This window comes from Limulus polyphemus, unplaced genomic scaffold (genome assembly GCF_000517525.1).
Source record: "Limulus polyphemus unplaced genomic scaffold, Limulus_polyphemus-2.1.2 Scaffold789, whole genome shotgun sequence".
NCBI lineage: Eukaryota > Metazoa > Arthropoda > Merostomata > Xiphosura > Limulidae > Limulus > Limulus polyphemus.
This window is the reverse complement of record NW_013666399.1, coordinates 79,780-104,977: the sequence shown is the minus strand read 5'-3', so window position 1 is coordinate 104,977 and position 25,198 is coordinate 79,780. Positions and strand designations below refer to the sequence as shown.

General features: G+C 35.8%; 1 protein-coding gene across 1 annotated transcript in view; it reads left to right on the top strand.

Annotated features, from left to right (window-relative positions):
• Nucleotides 1-25,198, top strand: part of LOC106460533 — a 104,684-nt gene that overhangs the window by 28,262 nt on the left and 51,224 nt on the right. Inside the window, exon 5 of the mRNA XM_013920250.2 lies at nucleotides 10,007-10,120. Coding sequence (XP_013775704.1) covers nucleotides 10,007-10,120 — 114 coding nt within the window. The remainder of the gene's footprint in view (nucleotides 1-10,006; nucleotides 10,121-25,198) is intronic.

Below are 25,198 nucleotides of genomic sequence, written 5' to 3'. Positions count from 1 at the left end.
ATATATATATATATATATATATATATATATATATATAAAGTTTATTCTGATATTTTGCAAATGTTTAAAACTCGGTGTACAAGTGACAACAATAAAATCCACATGTTGGTTGTGAAACAGACTAAATACATTTGTCTCAATAATACAGGGGAAGCTATGACATTCTCACAGTTAGCAGTCTCAATACACTTAAGAGCTTAAGTGAGGCATGTGACTAGGACTAATCTTTTAAGTGCTGTAAAGTAATTTTCTTTGTAATTTGTGGTGTCTGTATCGTTTGGTAATCTCTTCTAACAGAATGTATCAAGTAACTAGGGTCAGGCGGTGTTGTTTCAAACCACCTGTCATATAAACTATTACATACATTCGCTAGTAGTGACAATTAGTTTTGTCTGTATAGTGAAACAACATACATGGGCATATCTTGAAATAAACTTTTTTGAAAGTAGTGAAACAACATACATGGGCATATCTTGAAATAAACTTTTTTGAAAGTTGAAAGAAATGATATTGAAGTACCAAAAAGCTTTCTTACTTACGTCTTTGTTTGTTTGTTAATTTCCCATAAAAATACTTTCCGAAGAACTTCAGCGATGCAAGTCCTTTCTTAAATAAAGCTAATTTATTCTTTCTCAATACAACTTTGCAATACACAGAATTTCCACAGTTACTTTAACTTAAACACACGCAATGATTCACACACTTTACTTACGGTCACTACCGTTCACTTGACTCAATTATCTGTCTCTATATCTCTCTTCAATCTGCTATATATTTCTCCGATTTATTTGCCGGGCTTATATACTAAAATAGAGCCTAGAAAAGACTAGAGTTGCCAGGAGCAGTCATGATCCTTCTAGAAACTAGTACGCATGCTTCCAGTGTCACATGATTTCCGCTGTCGTAACACTCATATGTACAGTAATTTTGAAATGCACCTGCGCTGGACTGAATGAGAGTTACCACCAACAGGCATGATAGTTTGTGGCAAATGTACAAAGTTCACGCTGCTAACCTCACGACTTATTCGGCACAATAAACAAAAGTATGGCTGTAATAAAACATAAACATAAACTTGTAATAAAAATACATTTATGAAACAAAATTAAAATGTTTTTTATGTACATATATAAACATGAAATCCTAGTTAAAAATAAAAATTCTCATTTATTGTTTACGTTTACTTACAAATATTATTTTCGGGTCTTGTATATTACTTGAAACTATAAGGAGAGTACGTGATTACTAAAAAAATTGAAAATAGATAAAATTTGCATTTTATGGACAGTAAATTTTTGGGATTTTAAAATAATGTACTAAAACATAAAAAGTAATAAGTTCAAATCTGGAACAAATATAAATATCGTAATCATTTCTTATAAATACCATTTCCTAATGTAATTTTCCAAGATATGAAAGATCATAATGCAAAAAAACTAAATTTATCAAAAGTAACAGGCTTTATGTTTCTTAAACTATGTGCGTTTATGAAAGTTCTTATGAAGTTCCAAAACTTTCATCCACTAGTTTTATTGTTGGAATGAAATATAGTAAGACTTGCATTAGCTACTCAGACAGTTAGTAGCTGGTGGTCATCGGGTTAAAATATGGACTATTAGCTAAGATTTTATGCTATTATAATTGGTATAACATAAACAAATAGTAGTTTAATAAAATTTTGAATGTAAGACACAAAAATCTTGTGTCATGCGAAGTAAAGGATACTTGTGGTTCAACTTCACCATTGAATTAAAAAGATTATAGAAAATAAACTTGTAGTTATTCTTCCACAAATAAAATAATTACAATATGAAGGTTTTTTTATTTAATGTTATCCATAATCTCTTTATTATAAATAGCAGATTTTGATTTTACGTTGATTTCAGCATAGTTGAACGTAACCATTGTATGTGAATTTCCTAAATATTTTCTGAGTATAATACAGCACTCATAGTCTCCTAGGAGAAAAGTGAAATTAATTTTGAACAAAAAAGTACTAATTTGTACTTCTAACTTTAACTAACACTAGTTTCATTATGAATTTACTTACTGATTATAAGTATAATTTTAGTACAAGTTACAGCTTGTTCTTTCTTGGTTAAAAAGCTGTAACTTGTAATAAATAACATTTAATAAACAATTTAAATTTATTGATTTCTAAACAGTTGCTGTTTCTTGTCATGGTGTGATGTCTATATCATAGCTTTGAAAACTCATAGGCTAGTGATCTAATGAAGTTATGAAAATTTTTTATCAATTCTCTTCATCTGTATAAGTTGATATGTGATTCCGAGGACATTTGCATATAGATAGGAACAACGTATTAAAAGCATAGCTTCGTGATATATTGTTGACAGAAAAATATTTGTGGACAACTCCCACCACAATTGCAGTTCCAATTTTCTAAAAGTTTGTGAAAAGCTTGCTTTATCATTTTATACTTCATTTTAATTATGATTTTGCAGTACGATAGAAAAAAGAAAAATTTTCCATGGAACAAGATGAGGTAGTTTTATTTAGAACATTTTCCACTTAACTATATGAAGGTTTTGCTGACAAGGCTGCTGTGTCAGGCCATGTTTGTGAGGTTTTTTTGGTCAAAGTAACTGCTTGAATGAGCAAAGAAAGCCACAAACGGAAATTTAAAGCCATTGTCAATGACAATAAAATGCCTTTGAAAGCTATGAAATTATTATGAATGTATTTCTGAACATAGAAATTTATACTTAGTCTAGAAATTTATTCATTCTTGTCTGAAGTGGAGCTTTTTGTAATCTTGAACTGGTATATTGTGTTTATACAGAAGAGTGAAAATCTGCAGAAATACTGAAGATGTAGGATTGATAAAAAAATGATGTAGTAATAAGAAGATAAAAACAGCAGTGCAGAAATGTTCTTGAACATGTACTGCATTGTGCACTTTAATTTTTGTCAATATTGAAAGCATAAATTTTGAAGTTAGTGAGTATTGTTGTTTCTTGTTATAAATAACACAACTGACCATGGGTTGGTAGGAGGTCTTCAAACAAAACGATTATTTTGAATTAAACCTTAAGTACTGTCAAAGGAGGGAAAGTACAACAGAACCATCACAAAGGGACAAGCATTGTGAAGGAATGCTATCATGGATTTTAAAAAAAGACATCCTAGCATTTTGATTATCTTGTGGCTGCCACAACTTGAATGTAGTATTTGGGAATACTGCTAAGTCATAAATATCAGTGCCAGATTAAAGAATTTTGAGACCCTATGCACTATAGAAATATTGCTTCTTCCTAGACAGAACATATGACATATACATACATATAAATATCAGAATAGCTCCCTATATTATTATTTATAAAAACAAATTAAATCTTTCTCAGCAGAAAACAAACAAGCACCCCTCACAGTGCAAAATATTTTATGTTCTTACTCTATTAATTTAATGTAAAATCTAATTAATTAAACAATCATTTTACCCTGCTCCATTGAACTAATAGAAGACTGAGAAAGAATCGTAATCATTGTAAAACATGAATGAGTGAATGATTTTTATTGTTAATTTAGGCCTTTTGTGACTATCATATACACCTATTTCTATAATCTTGTTGAAGTTATTTTTTACTGGTGGTTGAGAGCTCCCTTTAAGTGTTAGTTGAGGTAGGGAATTTGTACAAGTGTACATTTCTGGGTCTGATTAACATTTCTTGGATTTTTACAAAGAATGTTTTTTTGCCAGGTGGAAAGTTTTGAAGAATATCAGTTACACCTCTTAAGAGGTTGCGGGAATGACAGTTGAACCTTTCAAGTTCCAGTTTTATGTTTGTACTGTATATGCTATAAAGCTATAGTACAATCCAATGTCCCTCCTTCCCAATTACTGAATGAAATATATCTCTGTCTTCCCTCAGTCAAGCCACTATCAGATACAAGATAGAAGTGTCTAGCAATGAGATAAATTGAATAAAATATTCCGATAAGGTACTCCCCTCTTCTCACAAGATTAGCTTTTCTCATTTTGTGCTGCCATCTATATGAAAACTTTTTAAGAAATGCATGCCCCAAACCTTCATCCTCCCTCTGTTGGAATCCAAAATTCCAACACATCTTTCATGCAAATCATCATGCATCACCTCTCCATCAATAGGAGAGCACTACTGTCACGTGACACATGTGACTCCCTCTACGTGCCTCTACCGAACTATCAATCAAAGTTTAGCAGCTGTCGAGTTCAGACATTCTTTTTTGCATTGTTCAGTTACCTTGAAGTGGTTTATTTTTTCATTTTTTTATATTTTTCTTAACTTTATTTACTACATTTCACAGTTGTGGAGTTAATAATATTCTGAAGTTACAGTCACCACTTCAGGTACTTTGCTAGCGTCTGATGCCATATTTTCAGCCACTCGCAAGGCGACCCATCGGGGGATATATTGTTGCTCATTCGCCAGGAGATTGAGCTGTATATGAGCCAACTTCTCTCACCCAATTGGCCCCACTTTCTTCTGAGCCTTTCAGGCCAGGCTGCACATGATTTTGATCATTTGTCCCGCCCCTCCCGGAGTTTGCCGCACCTTCCCATTCACTACCTGATGATTCAGCTCATCTGTCTTTATCCTTTTCCGACTTTATCTCTCAAGTATGTAATTTTTTGTCTCTTACATCTGTTTTATATGACCCTAGATCTTCCCTTTTACATGAAACAACTTCCCAACCCTATTTAGTCTTTCCCCGCCCCTGATGTTAGGGTTCACGCAGTCTGACTTGCATCTCAACTGGGGGGGGGCGGTGTTAGTATGGCTTGTCCCCCATGGACTTCAGATCCCTTTCTCAACCAACAGTTGTTGGGGTCAGTTCTACCTGTATGGGGGGCAAACCCAAATTACCCTGTCCAACTTAATCAACCCCAATTTTTTTTGCCTTTGTCTCACTCTCATGACCCCATCAAGGTACCTTTCTTCCAGATTGCATTTATCCCATGAAGTGGTCCCTGCATCTTGCCATTTTTTGGTGGCTCTGTCTGCATCTGGGCACCTGATATTGATGCCTTTGCAACCACCCTCAATCACAAATGACCTCAGTTTTGGTCCCCTGTCCTCCATCTTTGAGCCTTGGCTGTTGATGCTTTCAACCAGGATTGGTCTCATCTGTTCCTTTATGTTTACCCTCCCATCCATTTACTTCATCAGGTGGTCTCCCTCATCCATGTCACTCCATGCATGGTCCTTCTGATTGCTCCTTACTGGCCTTCTCACTCTTGGTTTCCTCAGGTGGTCCATCCCCTTCCTCTTCCTTTCCATCCTGACCTGTTTTATCCACTCCAGTCACCAGTGCTCCATCCCATGCTATTCATCGTCTATCTTCATGCCTGGCTTTTGTCAGGTCCATGGCAAGGAGTTCTGGTTACTCTCACAGAGTAGCCTCACATTTAGTGTGTTTCATTTGCCCTTCTTTGGCCATCTAACAACACAAATGGAGTGTTTATCTCAATAGTTGCCTGTATCTCCAAGTTTCTCATGTGGCTCTCTGAAAGGGGTTCTTCAGCCTTTTTGATTTCAGGGTTTTGGGTAGCATTATCCCATACATTCAATTTTTCCTGCTTCTGCGGGGTCTTTTCTTCCCCTGTCCTTTCCATGTTGATCCATTCCTTCTGGCTCCATCCGTCACTGAGGCGTCTGTCGCTCCTGGACTGGTACATTAACATGATCCTTCATGCCCTTACTTTACCTCTGTTCAATCCCCTGTCTATGTGTTCCCTGTTTCACCTGTCTTTGAAGGCATATTTTCTCCTCCTCCTGGCCTGTGGGCATCGTAAGTTGGATATTTTTGCACTCAATGTTATCAAGACCTTGTACCACTCCTCCTTCCTTATCCTTTATCAGGATCATGCTTTCCTTCCAAGAACTCTGTGGCTCAAGAAGGTCAGTCCTTCTTTTCTCCTATCTGCCTATCCTCTATATCTTACCTCTATCGTTGTCCTGATCTAGATAGACTCCTCTGTCCTGTCCATGCCATCCATTGTTATATTGCTCACATGGCTTCCTTCCTTTTCCCGAGTTACCCTGACCAATTGGGTTTGATATTTGATCCTGTTGGCCTATTCCTCCTTGTCTTCTTTCCAGCATGATTTCTTTTCACATTTCCTCACATCAAATCCATCACCTTACCTCCTCCCTTGCCTCTTGTCTTCGTTGATCATTGGAAGAGATTCTAAGATCGGTCATGTGGACTACCCCACACATGTTCATCTCCCACTACCTACACCACATTGCTGTTTCTGCTTCATTGGGGTATCGCCTGCTGCCTGAGGCTATTCTACAGACTTCAGCATGGCTGTGACAGGAGGTAAATCCTCACTAATGCTTTTTTTCCTTTTAGGTGCCCCTGCTCCACCTTCAATTTGGATCCCACTTTGTGGCGAGTGGTGCCTGACTAGGTATTCTATCTGTACTCAGAATGAGTTCCACTTAGATGGCTATAACCATTTGCAGACATATTGCTATCAAACCTGTACTGTAAGCCATGTTGATTCTTATACATTTTAATGGCTTTGTACACTCACCCTTGAGATGAGGTGTTTCACAAGATCACTAGAGTGTAAATTCCTCATGATAATTGCATCATAATATGCCCATTGTGGACCATACCACCCATGGACAGCATGGGTAAGGCAGAAGAGGATTGCAGCCCATCCCTGCTATGCCTAGATTGAATAAATCTGTGTGGTCTGCTTTTCAAAATAGAATTTTGTGATCACCCATTGCACTGTCTTGGGTGTTGCAGTCAGGACTATCCACTGCACTTTTATCCCCTTCCAGTAGAGTACAGGAGTCCTTACCAGTTCCAAGTTGCTGGGATGGTTGACCATGGAGGCAACCTGCTGGATGGGTTACACAAAGATGGGTATAACCATAAGCTCAGAGTAGAGTGATGGTGTTCTGCCGGTGTAGAGGGAGTTACAAGATCCTTCAGATGAGAAACTATTTTCTGGAGCAGAGATGCCCAAATGCAGTTCACCCCTCTGATTGTGTGCCCTCCTCCTACCTTCATATGAATGTCAGTACCCAGCGAGTAAGATTTTGGAGATTGAATGAACCAACCACATAAGTCCTCACACAGGTTTTGGGTTGTCCATCTTCCCCTCTCGACTTGTATTCTGTGATGGGGGGTGGGGGGTCATGGAAGGTGTATGTGGCCTGTTTCTGCTTCTGTCCTAGGTTTTCCCTCGTTGAATGACGAGGTTGTTACTGACCTGGGGTCGTTTTGGGCTGGTTTCACAGTTGCAGGGTTGAGTGCATGCAATGAACTTCCCTCGGATTCCAAATGACATATTCCCAGATCCCTGGCATTAGGCAACCCTGCGAGTTCCTGAAGTTGAATGTTAGGTTCCCTCTTGACTTTAGGACTTCAGGTGAAGATGACACGGTCCTCATCCTATCCTTGAGGATGTTGGTGCCCAGCAAGTGAGGTTTTGGAGGTAGTTGACTTACTGAGTATTGTCCGCTGCACCCTCACTACTCTACACCATGCAACACATCCTCACTTGCTCACTTTACATAGTGGGATTGAGTGATTCTGGTTTCTGTTTAAGATCACATTACTAAACTATCCTCTCCCACATGGATGTGCTCCCTTTAATGTTCTGCCATGTCTGGTCCTCCTGATCATGTTGATGTTCCTGGCAAAGAGCTACCTGGCTCAGATGTGGTGTGGTACCCCTCTTCAGATCATCTGATCTGTTCTTCTAATCTTGGAAGTGTCCTCCGGATGCTTCCGGAGGGATACGCCAGTTCTCTGTGCTTTCCTCACACTGGTTCTTCCTCCATTTCAGTGTGGGATTCAAGCATAGGGAGAGTACCTTATCAGAAGTTATAATTTTCCTAAATGAAAATGTATTTCCGATAGGTACTTCCCTCCTCTCAAACTTTACACCCATCCTCCCTACAATCTTATGGTGCTTGCATCTTCTGCCAAACTTTGCGGTGTTAGTTCGGTAGTGGTGCATAGAGGGAGTCACATGTGTCACGTGATAGTAGTGCTCTCCTATTGGTGGAGATGTGACGCATGATGATTTACATGAGAGACGTGTTGGAACATTGGATTCCAACAGAGGGAGGATGAAAGTTTGGGGCATGCATTTCTGAAAAAGTTTGCATGTAGAGGATAGTACAAAATGAGAAAATATAATCTTAATAGGGGTCTGAACACTTTGAAAGTGAACTTGTTGATAGACTATGTTTATTATGGTGTTTAATTTCTTCTTTATGATTTGTGAGTATGATCCTATATGTGTTAGAAATGTTATTACTTGTAGATTTGGGTCATCATAGGTATAAATGCAGTTTTATTGATGGTAGAATCTATAAAGCTGTTCGGAAAGAAGTTTTAAAATATATTTTAGTTTTGAGTAATTCTTGATGTAAAACTTCACAAAAATTGGCAAAGCTCTACTAACATTTTATTCACAATTTAGGTAATTGAATTAATTTTATCTCCATAGGATGGCCTGTCTTTCAGCCAGCCTCACTTAGTTGACAAATTTAGCTTCATAGGATGGCTTGCCTTGCAGCCAGCCTCACTGAGTAGACAAATTTAGCTTCTTAGGATGGCCTGCCTTGCAGCCAGCCTCACTGAGTAGACAAATTTAGATACATAGGATGGCCTGCCTTGCAGCCAGCCTCAGTGGGTTGACAAACTTAGCTCCAAAGGATAGCACACATTACAACCAGCCTCAGTGGGTTGACAAACGTAGCTCCAAAGGATGGCATGCTTTACAATTAGCCTTGCTGGGTTGACAAACTAAGCTAATCATGGAATCAGTTTATTTCTTATTGTGAGCCTAAGTTTTCATGTTAGATATTGTATGTGAAACTTTCATCGAAACTGTTACTTAAACAGAATTCTATCTAACAGGTGGAGTAATTTGCAAATATATAGATATATGTCCCATTATTAAAGTTTTAATTCATCGGTAAAAATAAAGTATGAATTAGAGAAATTTTTATTTGAGAAGGTTGTTTTAGTGAAACTTAAATATACTTTTAACTATTCTGTTCATACTGTTGATGATATAGTGCTGATCAGTGCTGCTCTGTACAGTATTGAGTTTTATCAGCTTTAACATTTTTCAGTATCATTAATTGCCATTTGGTGATTTTTCATATGTATGGTTCACATATTGGTTGCTATCATCTACAATCATAACCATATTGATGAAATTACATGAATTTCATGTGTAACATTTACTGTACTAAAGTTGCAAACTTACATTATTAAATGTAGCAGGATCATTTTTACACATTTATTTGAGCTACTCAGTTTATAAGAGTCCATGCCACAACACTTTATTTTGATATACTGAATTTAATAAATCTGTGTGATTAGCTGTGTTTATTATTTTCTTTTAAAGAACTAAAAGTTAAATCATCACCTACCAGTTCATGTTGTATATGTAAAATAAAACAAACTTGTTTTTCTCTAGGTTCATGATTTTTGATTGCTTCATTTTTTATTTTTCATTTCTATTAATATACTTGTTTAAAAACTTATCACAACTTCCTTGGCATGTACAGTATGAATGGAAATAATTTGTATTGTATTAACCGACAGATTGCTGACTTTTTTTATATACTATTCACTCTTACTGGGGTCTGCAAATTCTATCATATTAAATGATCTTATGTTTTTGCATGTTACAACACCTGTTGTAAAGTTAAGACCAAAAAAGTAGTCAAATCACACATTTGTTGTATAAAACATACAAGAAACCTCAGCAGTAATTAGTGGAATTAATAGCAGTATTCATAGTATTTCTGTTTTGTCATTTTTGTGTACCTTGTATGTTATTTGGGATTCAAGAATTTTCCTGAAAAATAGTTTCAAGAAAATATTTTTAAATAACTGATAGGGTCCATATGCTTAAGATTAAACAAATCATGTCTACTTTGATTTAACTTCCAAACTGCTATTTAACTCAAATCATCAATATAATAAGATAACTGGCATTTCTTTCTATGTTTTTCAGAGAAAACCTTCAGACTGTGTGAAATATGACTTATTAAACTTGTTATTTGGTTATGTATTCATTTGTCGTCTATATAATGGAGATCATGAAGAATTTCCCTCTGAATCGGTGGAGGTAAGTTATAGATTTCAAAACATTTATTTTTGCTAGAGATCATATGCTTTTATATCACAATACTGAAACTACTTTAAAAGCAAAATATTTAGATAGTTAAATTATCAGTTTCATTTGCAGATAAATTGTTTAATACAGGCCTAAAATTGTAGTACAGTATTAACAGTAAAAGTAGTGTCAAAATTTGGCAACCAACATTTAGACTTTAACATTAATAAGCTATAACCAAGTTTAAATGTATTTAGATAACTTACATGCAAATAAGGTTCAATTAAATTAAGGTTGATATTTTTTCATCCTAATAAGTGCTAATAATGATAATCATATTTAAAGAATAGATTCAGTGATGAAATTTCTCTGTAGAATCAAACATTTAAACAAAAATAAAGCCAACCTTGTATTTAAGTCATGATACAGTACTCATGATGTACACCTGTCACATGAATACAGATGTTTATTGTTCAGTGAGTTTTCCCAGGTATTTGCTCTACTAAGGGTACCCAACTACATAACCCAAACACATCACATACTCACTTAAAAGGTTTCTTTTTATTGCTGTTTTGAAGTATGTATCATGAACGTTTTATAATATGACTTGTGTGAAATTGTAGAGTGTCTTGGGGACTGCTTGGTAGATTCCCATTTTACAGAAACTATAAGAATATAATCTTCCATTGTGAGATAGGGTTGTAAAGTGGAAGAATGAATCTTATTGTAATTTTTGTTAAGTGGAGATGGAAGAAAATATAGTTTGAAAAGTCAAGAATTTGATCTTTTCTCAGGCCCCTATGCTAAAGGTTATTTTGCACCTGTCATGCAGGACCTTTTACAAAATTACATTTAAAGTTAATTAAACAGTTTTACCATCAATGTATATTAATAAACTTGACATAAAAGTGTAGTTTATAGCTCAATTTCTTATATTATTTCAGTTTAACTTCTTAATTTAAAAAATTAATGTTTAAAAAATTTTCAACTTCAGTTTATGGTTTCTACAATTTCCAACCAATTAGAAAAACAGACTAACTAGTTACAAATAAGAATGTAAAATGTGAATACATAGTTACAAGTAAGAATATAAAGCATGAACCTCCTACCTTGATGATTTGTTGGGATATCAGTAAAGTTGCCAAACCCACCAGGTAAGCCCCTCCAATCTTTCTCTGACTTTTTAGATTGATTGCCAGTCAACTTTACATAGCCAATGAACATGTTTGTAAGTAATAGAAAAAGTAGGTTCTCCTCTGCATAAATCTTACAACATTTCCTTTCATTTTTGTGCAATAAAACCATAGTCAACAGGCCCCCCAGTGGCACAGCGGTATGTCTGCAGACTTACAACGCTAGAAACCGGGTTTCGATACCCGTGGTGGGCAGAGCACAGATAGCCCTTGTGTAGCTTTGTGCATAATTACAAACAAACCATAGTCAACAGAATTCATTGTTTGTAGGTGATACTGTTCTGGTGCTCTAAGTAACTAAGGATTTTTTTAACCTTTTCATAGGTTATTTAGAAAATATTCTGATGTAGTGACTCGTATATTTTTGTGTTCTAAAATACATATTTGAAAGCTACATGAATTACTTTCTTGATATCCAAATTTGTGAGGAACAAAGAGGGTTAGTGAATGACTTCACTCAAGTGTGTGTGAGTACTAAACATAGTTTTAATATGCATTTCTATATATTTTTATGTATTTTTAACAAAAGTAACTTCATTGTTAAAATTAGAAACTTCTTTAGTTAAATACCAAAACTTAAGAAACAACATGTTTAAAATTTCATGAGCTCAGCAGATGGGGAAGGTGAGCTTACAGTATGTGCATAACTATGTTATTTGATTGTGTGTGTGTTTACATTAGTTCTGTGGGAAACAGCTAATGGGTTCTGCTGTGAGTTGTTATTTTTCACATCCAGCAATGGGTCCAAGGTACAGCAATAAAACCATAAAATTAAAAAAAGCAGGTGAAAACAGTTAGATGCTTAAGCTATTAAGATAAATAATTAAGGATTGTCTGTTACAATCTGTAATCTTTATAGACAAACAAATGCTATTTATTTTATTTCATATTTTTCAACTTTTGATTTTACTATACATTGATGATTTCACTGAAGTTAGTGTTAGAGCAAAGAAAACAAGATAAAATATAAAATATTACCAAACAAAGACCTTTTGATGTTTCTTTAGTAAGATCTAAAGTGTATACAAATGAAATGTGAAAACTGTTAAGATAAAAATAAGTTTTATATTCTTTGCATGAATATCAATTTTTACTCAGAATGACTAAGTAGTCTATAAATTCACAGACAAACCTTTAGTAAGGTACTTTATTAAATAAACAGTACAATAAACTTGTAATGTTTACTAAAAGCTTGCCAAGTTTCATGAAGGTACATTAATATATTCAATTATTTATAGTGTCATGTTTACATGATGGTTACAATGCTGATAAAATAAAATGAGCTTGTACAGAAATAGTTAAATAGCTAAAGCCACTACAGAAAATAATTGGGAAGAATAGGTTTGACTGTTGTAATACAAATGTCCAGTTAAATCTACGGTTTGGTCCAAAAGTACATTTAGACACAGTGTCAAAACTATTACTCAGTCAAGTGCTCTTTCCACAAACATAGGTATACACATGTATGTTGCTTGTAGTAAATGCTTCCCAAGCACCTGTAAATGTTTTGGCCTTGAAGACATTTCTATTGGCCATATACAGTATGTTGCTTTTCTTTCAATAAGGTCATTGTCTGGTGACAACCTCAGCTAACATGGCTACCCATCACATATATATGTTTTTTTCCATTATCTGGTTGATAAAGAAACAGCCTAATTCCAATAGGAAAGAAAGGGGTAGAATTGCAGGTGAAAGTTCCTACACATATAACATATATACACAGGCAGCAATATTTCGCTCTGATCATGAGAATCCACTAACACACAAGCATCTTAATACAAGACAAGATTAGTGCAACTGGAAACAGCTTCAAATTAACATTGCTTGCATTCCACTTACTGTGTGTTTTAACTGTGACTTATTTCAAAAAGAAATGTTTAGAAACTAGTGAGTGAAACTGTATGTTTATATTTTATTTTCATGATATGTAGCATAAAAGACCAACAAAAACTGGTTACTCCAGCTTTTAATTTGGTCTGACACATAAACTGTTGTCAGTGGATTTCACTATTCTTGGATAATTTTATCAGCTTGTGAATATTTCAGATTGATTCAGTTGAAAGTATTCTTCACTGGCATTACCAAAAACATCAGGTACCATCATATTTTTATTTAACCTTATCATGACCTTCAACCACATTTCTGGTGCCAAGTGCACACTTGCATGTAATATTTCAAAGTTGAAGTATTGGTAATAATTATAACCATTTCAACAGCTCTTAACTCAAACATAATTTGTCATTTTGCAAAATTTATTTAGTGTAATTTGCAAAGAAAAATTTTAAAGTGTTCCAAATTTCATTTTTGGGTACGTCTGTGGACTGTTGCCTGCCAGAACATATTTAACATTGGAATTTTTCTGCATGTCCTAAAGTATAGATTTATATTTTCCAAAGAACTATCAGCTTTAAGAATATAGTTATCAGTGTCTTATTTCTTGTAGGATTTTCCTTCTGTGTTTGGGGTTTTCTTTCCAGTTTTACATTCACACCTTTTATGATGTCACACCATGGACAGATTAAGAGGAATGTGGGAAAAAAAACATCTGCAGTTAACTTGTTTTTATAACAGTTTTTAGGCCAATTGGTTTTGCAATATTTTCTTAGCTTTTGATTAAACTAACTTTTAAAGTATTATGCTGCATATATTAATAGTATTTCTGATATTGAACAAAAAAGCTTATTGGGCAGTGACTTGTGGGAAACAAAATATAGATTTCATATGCTTTTTCTTACACCTCTGATTTTGAGCCACGGCAGACAAATTAACTCTTTCAGCACGGGGACCGGTCTCGTAACCATTTTATGATTGTTATCGCTTTCATGTTTAAATTAGTAATAGTATGTTCACAAAATTTGGCAGATTATCAGTAAATATGACGAGGCTTTCATATGCAAAATATTGGATGTTTTTATTAAATCTTAAGGTTTAAGTAATGTTTTTCTCATGTTTTTTTTTCATTTTGCATGTTACCTATCCAACATTCAAAATAATTTTCATTTTAAGATTAAAAATACTTTTATGCATCACAAAATTTTGAAATTTCACATGTGAAATCTTTATAATGTCCAGATAGTTATCAAATGTTTCTTTAAAAAAACTTTATATTCTAAAACATACATATGTCCACTGCCACGTATAGCTATTTCTCGATCTACATCTTCCGTTTTTCTATGCCATCTCAACATTGTATTTGCTTGCTCCAGTCTTTTATACCCCACTTGACTGCCTTCGGCAATATATAAGTTGCAAAACTTTACATCGGCCCTTACACGCTCTCTATGCGGGTAGGTACTGTATATAAGCACTGTATGCAGACAATATAATCACTTTTTCAACAAAGTGCAAGTGCTACGAGTCACGTTTTCTGGTTCACACTTTCATTACTAAAATTTTGAAAGTAGTCTGGTATTCTTTTTGTTCTTTTCTCCATTGCTAATTTTTACTTGGTTTTCTTCTGTGGTTAAAAAAAAAATTTTTTTAAGAGAAGCCATTCCTGTGTAATGGCTTCTAACATGGAGGCTACCCAGACCCATCCATTCCTCCTTTGTTGTCTGGTGGTAGTCAGCAGTCGAGGAGGCTTCAATCTTGGTGGAAGCTATCTGTGACCTGATTCGAGGCAAGATGAAGTCCTTCATGCAGCGTGGGGATGTCTCCCCAGGGGGTTCAGAGTTGACTTTATATACTGGGGAGAATTTAGACACTGTTTCCTGCTCCTTCTTTCACTAGGGCTGCCTCTACTGAGTGTTATCTGATCAGCCACCTTCTGCCCCTTTTCTGCAGTTAGTTATGTGAGTTTGTGAAGTTTTGGGGATTAACCCCATTGCTTTTGAGTCTACCCCTGCCTTGTTGTCATATAGATCTTGGAGGGATTACTTAGTTCTTCCTTCTTTCCCTGATATTGCCATGCATGCAGGGAACTTTGTAACACAATTACGATAGGGTATTGCTTTGCCTTGCCCCCCCCCCCTCCTTTATCAGAACAACATGCCCTAGCTTATCATTCATCAGGATGAAGTATATTTGGACACTCAACCATTGGATCTATGGGGTTCCAGGTTAGAACCTGTTACCACTCTTAGCAGATCTCAATTTTTGCAAATTCCTTTGAGTATTATTACTGTATTGCACTACTTCTCTTCACCTTTTGTCTGAAGCATATCAACACTCTCCTCATCAATGTTATGATGAACTGGGACCCTTTCTGGTTACCACTATGGCTCATTTGTCCTTGCCTTGGTGTCATGGTTGGTCTGTTGCTTGGAATTATTGAATCAAGATGCCTTGTTGAAGACTATTCGTTTGCCATCCACTGCTCTTCATGATTTATGGGAGGTGCCCTTTCTTCAGCCTTACTTGTTTGTCGGAGTCCCGTAAACTTTAGAAGCTCAAATTTATATGGCACATTTAGGGTCTTCTTTATCATTGTTGGCTGCTTGTCTCTCTTCTACTCCAACTGGTAATTCTGGAGGATTGACCAATCACATCTTGTTCACAGAATCAGTTCCATCCATCGTCTCAGGGATCTTTGGACAGATCAGAACAGTGTCAGCGGCATCAGTGACTACTCAACTTCACCAGGTCCTGTGGTAGTATCGTTCCATCACTTTCACTACATTTGGCATTCATTTACCATCAATTCTTGGGTTCTCAGAGTGCTGGATTTGGTGGTCGAGATTCATTTTACTTCTCCCCCTCCATTTTCCTCCCATCTGGATGTCTTTTCTCCTCCTTCAGACCTCGAACGTGCAGATCTTTGTTCCTGGGCCATTCAGGAGTTGTTCAACAAATGAGTCATCGAGAAGGTCAATCCCATTCATCCAGAATTCTATTTTCATCTATTTCTGGTGCCCAAGAAAACTGCAGATTGGCATCCTATCATTGATCTGTCTTGACTCAATCACTTCCTACAGCCTCATCATTTCACCATGGAATCTTTTCTTCAACTTTGATGGCACTTCACACCAGTTTTTTGGATGACCAAGTTTGATGTTACAGACCTTCACATCCCCATAGCAGAATCTTCTCGTTGATTTCTACGTTTTATGCATGAGGACCAGGTGTTGCAGTTCCTAGCTCTTTCGTTTGGACTTGCTTCAGCACCATATGTTTTCTGCTGAGTAGTATGGGCCTTTGTGCAGCATCTCTTTTTTTTCTGGGTCTGTGCACACGTCACTATGTGGACATTTGGCTTCTTTTGACACCAACCCATCACATACCTAGATTCTCCTTTCTGGAGCCAGTAGAGTGGGCTTCATTATCAGGTTGGAAAAAATTCATTCTCTCACCAACTCAATACCTGGTCCATCTCGGGGGGGTTTTCAACACGCATTTGAGTCTAGCTCATTTACCTCCCCTCAAACTTCACAATATGGAATGGATTGTCAGGCATTTACTTACATCACCTTCTCCCAATGCACAGATGGTTCTGTCTGTTTTGGGGATTTGGGCTTTCCTAGAGTCCCTCGTGCTATTGGTTAAGGCCCATATGAGATCCCTTCAGTGGTCACTTCGAGAACAGTGGCTCATGCATATTGATCTTTTGGTCAAACAGTCTCTTTGCTTGAGAACAATTTTGCAGATCTCAAGTGGTGACACAACAGGAACAACACGACTATAAGGGTCCAGATACCACCTCCTAGTCCGAAAATTCATCTCTTCATGGATGGGCTGCTTTTCTTCAGGGGCAGGAATTCCAGGATATTTGGACAGACTCTGATTCTACCCTGCATATCAACATTCTCAAACTTCTAGAGGTACATCAAGTGATGATTAAAGGTCTTCCTCTCTTGCACAGCAAAATTGTCATGATCCATTCGGACAACTCCACTGTGGTATCACATCTTTCTCGTCAGGGAGGTACTCATTCTCGAGATCTTTGTTTTCGGGCTTTGGATCTTCTTTATTGGGCGACTTCCCATGACATCCATCTTTTGGCCTGTCATGTGCCAGGGTTTATGAAGTTGATAGCAGATCATCTTTCTCGACCCCATTGGATTCTTCCAACAGAATGGATGTTACATCAGTAGGTCTTTCAAGGGATTTGTTCTCGGTTCATATGTCCAAGGATCATGCCTTTGCAACCCATTGGAATGCTCATCTGCAGTTGTACTGGTCTCCAGTTCTGCATCCACGAGCTCTGGCAATAGATGCCTTTAGTCAAGACTAGGTTGGAATACATTTGTATACCTTTCCTCCTATTCATTTCTTACCCAGAGTCTTGTCTATGATTCATTCCACCCCATGTCGGGTTCTCTTGATAGTACCATTTTGGCCTGCTCAGACATGGTTTCCTCTTCTTCAGTTGCTCCAAGAATGTCCACCAATACCTCTTCACCCATCCTTCTTGAAACAACCACAGTCCAACATTAAACACTCAGACTTTCAGTGGCTCAAGCTTGATGCATGGAAGTTATGTGATCCATTGCTTGACTTAGGGATTTAACTTCTAAAGTTTACGTTTATGTGACTAAATCCCTTTGTCGACCTACTATGGCAATCTATCATTGGAAATGGACTGCATGTTATCAGTGGTGTCTTCGGAGAGCCTTCAACCCACTTCATCTAACAGTCTCTATAGTATCTTATTTTTGAGAGAGGTTTTGCTTCTTGTACCATTGCATTATATAAAGCATCCTTAGCTGCTACCTTTCAATATTTTACATATAGGAAGGTTTTTGACTCTCCTGTGCTATCTCATCTCTTACGATCTTTTCATATTCTTTGACCCGAATGACCTTTTCAATTACCTAATTGGAACTTTAGAGTTGTTTTACATGCATTATCACATCATCTCTTTTTAACCTATGGCCTCTTGTTCGTTGTATCATCCGGATCGTTTGTTGTGTCCAGTCAGAGCACTTAGATGTTATGTGGCTCATACGGAACCATTCAGGGACCCTTGGAACCAGATTTTTATTCATTTGGATCATGCGGTATTCCTATATTTATCACCAATTACATTAACCAGGGGGCTTTGGAAGTTGATTCATATAGCTTGTTCGGGGGTTATCTGTCGAAGATCGAAATATGCTCCATGTCATTTCTCACCAAATTTGGCATCTATCAATGCCATTGGCTGCTCATCTGAACTGTTCTCTGGTGGATATTTTGCGGGCTGGTATGTGGACTTCTCCCAACACTTTCCTATCTCATTACCTTTATGATCTGTTAGTTTCCTTTTCCATGGGATTTCTCTCCCCCCTGTGGCTGTGTTGACTACCTCTGCCAAATTTTAACCACCTACCTACCAGAGCCATTTTGTGTTATCCTGAGAACAAAATAGCATTTGTGAATTGAAAAAATTATAGAGAGCTTATCTTTTATTGATTTACAGATTTTATTTTTGTAAATAGTAACATAACATTCAATTACTTGTACTAAATTTCATTATTTAACAAAAATATGTTAGAGACTAAGGGAAAAAAAATTTCCTTTCACTTTAGTGCTGGTTCTGCCATCTATGATTGGTATTTAAAACTCTTTCTAGCCTGTTTTCTTTATAAAACAGCATCTGAGCATGCTAAACCTCAGTTGTAAAACTTTTAGCCAATCCTAGTTAAAGGAGTCAATTTACGTACCCTGTTATTTCAATCGCTGTATTTCATGTTTAACAAATCATAGGAATAAATCATAAGCAAAGTACGTGACAAAAACTGTCCTATGGATTTTACAATATGAACATGTATGGTAGTTATTATAGTAACTGCCATTTTATGTAGAGATGGCAGTTACTATCTGTGGTCAATGGTAGCAGTGGTCAGTAGTACTTTTTTTTTTATAAGCATTAGAAAATTTGCTTCTGGAAAAAACTGCATGGGATGTATGTGACTTTTATTATTTTTGTATAGTAGCTTAAATCATGCTCTATCATATATCTATTTATATTAATTGTTATATTGGAAAATTAATTTTTAACTTACCTGGAAACATGTCTAGGAAGTGGGCCCTGTTCTTCCTACCAGTGTCACAAGCATAAGTACCAAGTGGTTGGGGAACTATAAAAGTTATCAGTAAAAAGCGAGTGTCCCCTTCTAAGATACTTTTCCAACAGAGTCATTACAACTGTGCTAGCTAAGCCCTTGGAAGATACATATCCCTCTTTACCAGAGCATATTATAAAATCTAAACAGTATCCAGTCACGGCTTCTGCCAGAACCCAAAGCTTGATTCCCCACTTGATAGGCTTATTAGGTAGATATTGCTTAAAAGAAATTCTGCCTTTTGTTCCCAATATTTGTTTCTCATTAGAAAGTTCCCTAGAAGGGTTATAGTGAGCTGGAAAAGCTGTTAGTTGATGATCAAGCACAGGTCTGACTTTGTAGAGTTTATCATGCTTAGCATCAGTTTTAGGTAGATTATTAGTATTGTCACTGAAATGAAAGAAGCTCGTAATAATTAGGAATTTTTCTCTAGAAAATATTGAAGAAAACCAGTGAAGATGAAGTGAAGGAGTGGTAGACCAGTAATCCATAATAGATAGTGAGTTATGCCCATAGAAATAGTTACAGCTAAAATTTCTTCAGGAGTAACATCACTAAATTTCATCAGTTTCCTTTTATTCCTGACATCATTGTTTAGGTGTTCACCTTACTGCTGTGCAAATGTGTTTGTTTCTACAGCAATCTCAATAACAATGCTGAGAGAAAAAAAAAGTTGAAAAAAATCAAGAGGAGCCTAACACCTACTTGCTTGACAGGAAACAGGCTATCCTCGGATGAAGTCCCCCACAAATCTGGGCTGCTCATCTTTAAGAACTTCCCATTTCCGTTCTGCACTACAGGCCAGGGGCTTTTCTTATGTCTTCTTGCCTCTGGCCGTTTTGAAAGTTGATGTAGTGCTAGTCATGGGAAGATCAGTAGCCTCAGATTGTTGGTGGTCATGAGAAGAGTGTTCTCTTGAAAGTAAGTCAGACTCCTCAAACAAAAGTGATTCCAGCAATGCTGGTTCTTGCTTCTTTCCATTTTTATTTGTTGTGGCTTCTTCTTCCAATCCAGAAAGAGACTCTTCTTCAGAGGAAGAAGCAAAAAAACAATTTCAGCTCTTCATTTAAAGAAAGATTTTTCTCTTTCCTAAGCACAGAAATATATTCCATCTAATAAAATTAATATTCAGTTGACATAATGAAAACATGACACATGTACATTTGAATTATTTAGCTTTGACTTTAACAATACATTTAACAAATGTACATTTTGTTTGTATGTGTATGGACATAAGCAAAATCACAAAATATAGTAAAAACTAATTCGAATATATGATGTACATCTAATGAATCTGATTTACATGTTTATCATCAAAAGTAAGATAAACACCATGGAAATTTACTAATTACGTGTTATATAAAAAAAACATACATCTTTTATATGATATCCAAATGGGTGTTGAGAGATACTTCAGTCTACCTCTGTTTTTTTGATATCCAGGAAACTAAAAATAAATGCAAGAAACTATTATTCTGTGTAAGAAGCAGGTAGAACTGATATATAAAATTGTGAATACTTCTGACATTACGTTACTAAAAGATGTCACTCCAGTAGAACTTTATTGATTACATGTTATACAAACAAAAGCATACATCTTACTTTCTGAGACATCCAAATAGGTGTTGACAGATACTTCAATCTATCTCTTTATTCTTGATATCCAGGAAACAAAATAAATACAAGAAATTATTCTGTGTAAAGAGCAGGAAGAACTAATAGATACAAACAGTTTATACATAAAATTGTAAGTACTTCTGATATTACCTTACTGAAAAATATCACTCCATGTATGATGGTGATATATGTGTGTGTAAACTAATTTCAATAAAAGTATCTTGTTTAATTATTCATCTTCAGCAACATAAAATCTTTGAATATATGTAACTATTATGCATAAAAAGTACCTCTTACCTAGGATGAAATTTAAAGTGCTCCAATTTCACGATTTCAGCAATGATTTTAGTGAAGACTTGCAAATTGCCATGCATGGGTTCTCTTGGTAAATGAAGTTTTTATTCTTGTAAGAGTCTTTTGTATATGTGTTAAAACTCGATGTACAAATGATAACAATAAAGCCAATATGTTGGTTGTGAAACAGACTAAACACATTTGTCTCATTTATACAGGGGAAGCTGTGACATTCTCATAGTTGGGGTGTCAATACACTGAAGAGCTTAAGTTTCAATTTCCAATTTAAATTTTGCCTATAATGAGAGCAATGTGACTTGGACTAATCTTTTAAGTGCTGTGAAGTAATTTACTTTGTAATTTATGTTGTCTGTATCATTTGGTAATCTCTTGTAACAGGATGTATCATGTAACTATGGTCAAGTGGTGTTATTCAAACCATCTGTACTGTAAGCTATTAAATACATTCACTAATAGTGGCAATTAGTTTTGTCTGTGTAGTGAAACAACATACAAGGACATGTGTTGAAATAAACTTGTTTGAAAGACATGATATTTAAGTACCGAAAAGCTTTTTTACTATCATATCTACTGTAACGTTCAAATGTGCCCATGCTGGGCTGAACAAGAGCCACCCCCAACAGGGATGAGAGAGTTCACGGCAAACGTACGAAGTTCACGCTGCTAACCTTATGGTTTTTCAGCACAATAACCAAAAGTTTGGCTGCAAAGAAGCATAAACTTGAAATAAAAATACATTTATAAACATGAAATCCTAGTTAAAAATAAAAAATACTTGTTTATTGTTTAGGTTTACTTAAAAATATTATTTTCAGTCTTTTTATATTACTTAACCATAAGGAGAATATGTGATTATTAAAAATTTAAAATAGACAAAATTTGCTTTTTATGCACAATAAAAAGTTTTTTGATATTTTAAGACAATATACTAAAACATAAAAAGTAAGAAGTTCAAATCTGGAACAAATATAAATATCATAATCATATCTTGTGATTATCATTTCCTAATGCAATTTTCCACAGTATCAAAGATGATAATGTAAAAAAACTAAACATATCAAAAGTAACAGGCTATATGTTTCTTAAACTACATGTATTTATGAAAGTTTTTATGAAGTTTCAAACAATTTCATCCACTAGTTTTATTGTTGGAACAAAATATAGTAAGACTTGCATTGGCTACACAGAAAGTTGGTAGCCCGTAGTGATCAGGTTAATAAGGAGGTGAGTAACTTTCTTACCTGATTTATATTTTTTGTTTTTTCTTCTAGGGTTCCTCTTTATTTTTTTTGGATCCCACTCAGTGGCAAGTGTTGCCCAGTCAGGTGCTTGTATTTTTTAAATTCCACACTAGCAATCTTTATATCAGTTCATGGTTGCAAAGGGCTCTGTCGAGATGAAGTGTTTCACAAGACTATCTAGATGCAATTCTGGATGGTAGTATTATCTCACAATACAAATCCAATGGACTGCTACTTATGGACTATCATGAGTAAAGCTAAAGGGGATTTTGCCAGTCCCTGCTGATCTTCAGGCTGAATCAGTCGAGATCAGTTTGCTTTTTAAACTTAGGGAACATGGTTCACCTGTTGCACTGTCTCTGGAAACCAATTCCTTAGAACTCTCCACCATGCACATGCCCCCCCCCCCCAAACTCTACTGGTGGACAGAAGGTTTTCCTTCAGAGTGTTTGGTTTTCTCCACTCTCGGAGAAGATGGTGAAGTTGGTGACAGCCTACCTGGTTCTCTGGAAGTTTTCCCAGATGTTGGTAAGAGTAGGACCAACTTATGTGGGAGCCTACTCATAAAACTGGTCCTGATTTGATGCTTAGCTATCAGGTGGGGGTGTGCTTGGACCCTCTTATGAACACTGTCAGTTCTTAGTTTGTTTGTACAGGGGTCCACTATCTCCTTGTAAATTCGCACGTGGCAGTGTCCCATTTTTGGCTCTTGGTGGAACAGTGTTCCATGTTCTCTCCATAATTCTATGGGTAAGTGGAATTTTCCTTACTCACTTGGTTGGGGAGTGAAAATGACTGTTCATTAATCCAGACTGGATGAGTTCTGGACCTTGGGTGGAGTGTGGCATATATGATCCCATCAATCCGAGCCTGGGATGTTGCATTGGACTTCTACAGGTGGATCAGAAGGATTGTCCACTTTGGTGTTGCTTTCTTTCTTTGATCAATCCAGTAGTTTGAAATACATTATTCTGTGGCTGTGAGTGGGGATCCAATTACAAAAATATGTATATATTTGCAGTCCAACTGCCCTGGTCAACAATGTGGGATATGGGTGCCATGACCTTTAAATCCAGCCCCGAGTCATGGAACCTTGGCTGCGTGGTTGGGGCTGGCCCATCATACTTACATGTGTATTATTCTACCCTTTTCACTTTTCAGTAGTTCTGGGTGCAGAGCATACCTGTTCTGGATGTAGAGCAGTTTCCCCACTTGGGTACCACTTGTCATGGTACCCATTTGTGTATGAACTAAGCCTTCCCTGGCTCCTCTATCATCTCAGTGTTGGATTCTAGCTATAAGTGGCAGTGGAGGTATGTATGTTATGGAAGTTATCATTTTCCTAATCTGAAAATGTATTTCCAAACATACTTACCTCTGCTGACATTCTCCATCCCTTCCTTCCCACTAAGAGCCAGTGTTAGTGACTGGGTGGGGTAAGTCTCGAAAAAGTTATTATATTGTCTGCATACAGTACTAATATACAGTACCTGCATAGAGGGTGTGTGAGGGCCAGTGTAAAGTTTTGCAAATTAGATATTGCAGAGGGCAGTCAAATGGGGTATAAAAGACTGTAGCAACCGAACGCCATGTTTAGATTGCAAAGAACAATGGAAGATTGAGATCGAGAAATAGCTACAAGTGTCAGCAGAAGTAAGTATGTTTGGAAATACATTTTCAGATTAGGAAAATGATAACTTTTATCTGTTATTTTTCACTAACCAATCTCTATACAGGTTCGGTCGATTTGACTGATCTCATAATCACCACAAAAAAGTAGGAAATAAATATAAGTTATGCATTTTTTGTCCTAGAATGACTACAGATTATAACATGAAAACACAAATGTTCAGACTAAATAGCTTAAGTCTCGTAACATTATACTTTTATATATATATTTATTGTTTTTATTATATTGACCTTTCAGCCTTCCCTGGCTAACAATACAGAAGTTACAGTGACGTGCACTCATGTTACCATTTCCAATAATATATAATCGACCTTTAGGCTTTACAAAGTGACCTGTCTTTGCTGTGTTTTAGTGGACTAGTATTTTCTAAAATAGTCACATTTAAATTATTATACATAATATACATATATACATTATTACTATTTACTAATAAGTTATTAAACTTATTTATCTTAAAACCTAGAACAGTAAAATAAAGAAGTAAAGCAAACAATTATCACTTCTAGTTATGACCTTTGTACTTCTTTTGCTACTTGTTGTAGGTTGATAAGTCTTATATAATTTCACACCTGGAGGATATGAAATAAAATAATTTTTTTTAGGTTTTATGTATACATTTAAAATAACCAAAAAAAACAAGATACCATAAAATTCCACTATAATTTATCAAGCTTAGTAATTAAGCTGTATTTGGGTCTTAAAAATATGAAATTTCGAGCACACTAAAGACTATCCTTACCAACTTGCAGATTTGTATCAAAAAATTAGGTGACATTGTAATACTTGAAAATGGCTGAGAAAGCCACTAGGAGAACATTCTGAGCTTTCGATTGGTTAGTCGCATGTTATAGACAGAAGTAAGTGTATATAAGAGAGCATTTCCAAAAATAAAAAAAGGTGAGCAGGGCCACTATGTTTGATTTAGTGCATGAGCGATATCTCAGCAAATAAGAAAGAAAAGAGGTTGTTATTTTATATTCTAGCTTATGAATATTGGTAATTTGAGTTCCTAATTCATACTAAACTATAAACTTATTTAGTATTTTGACATC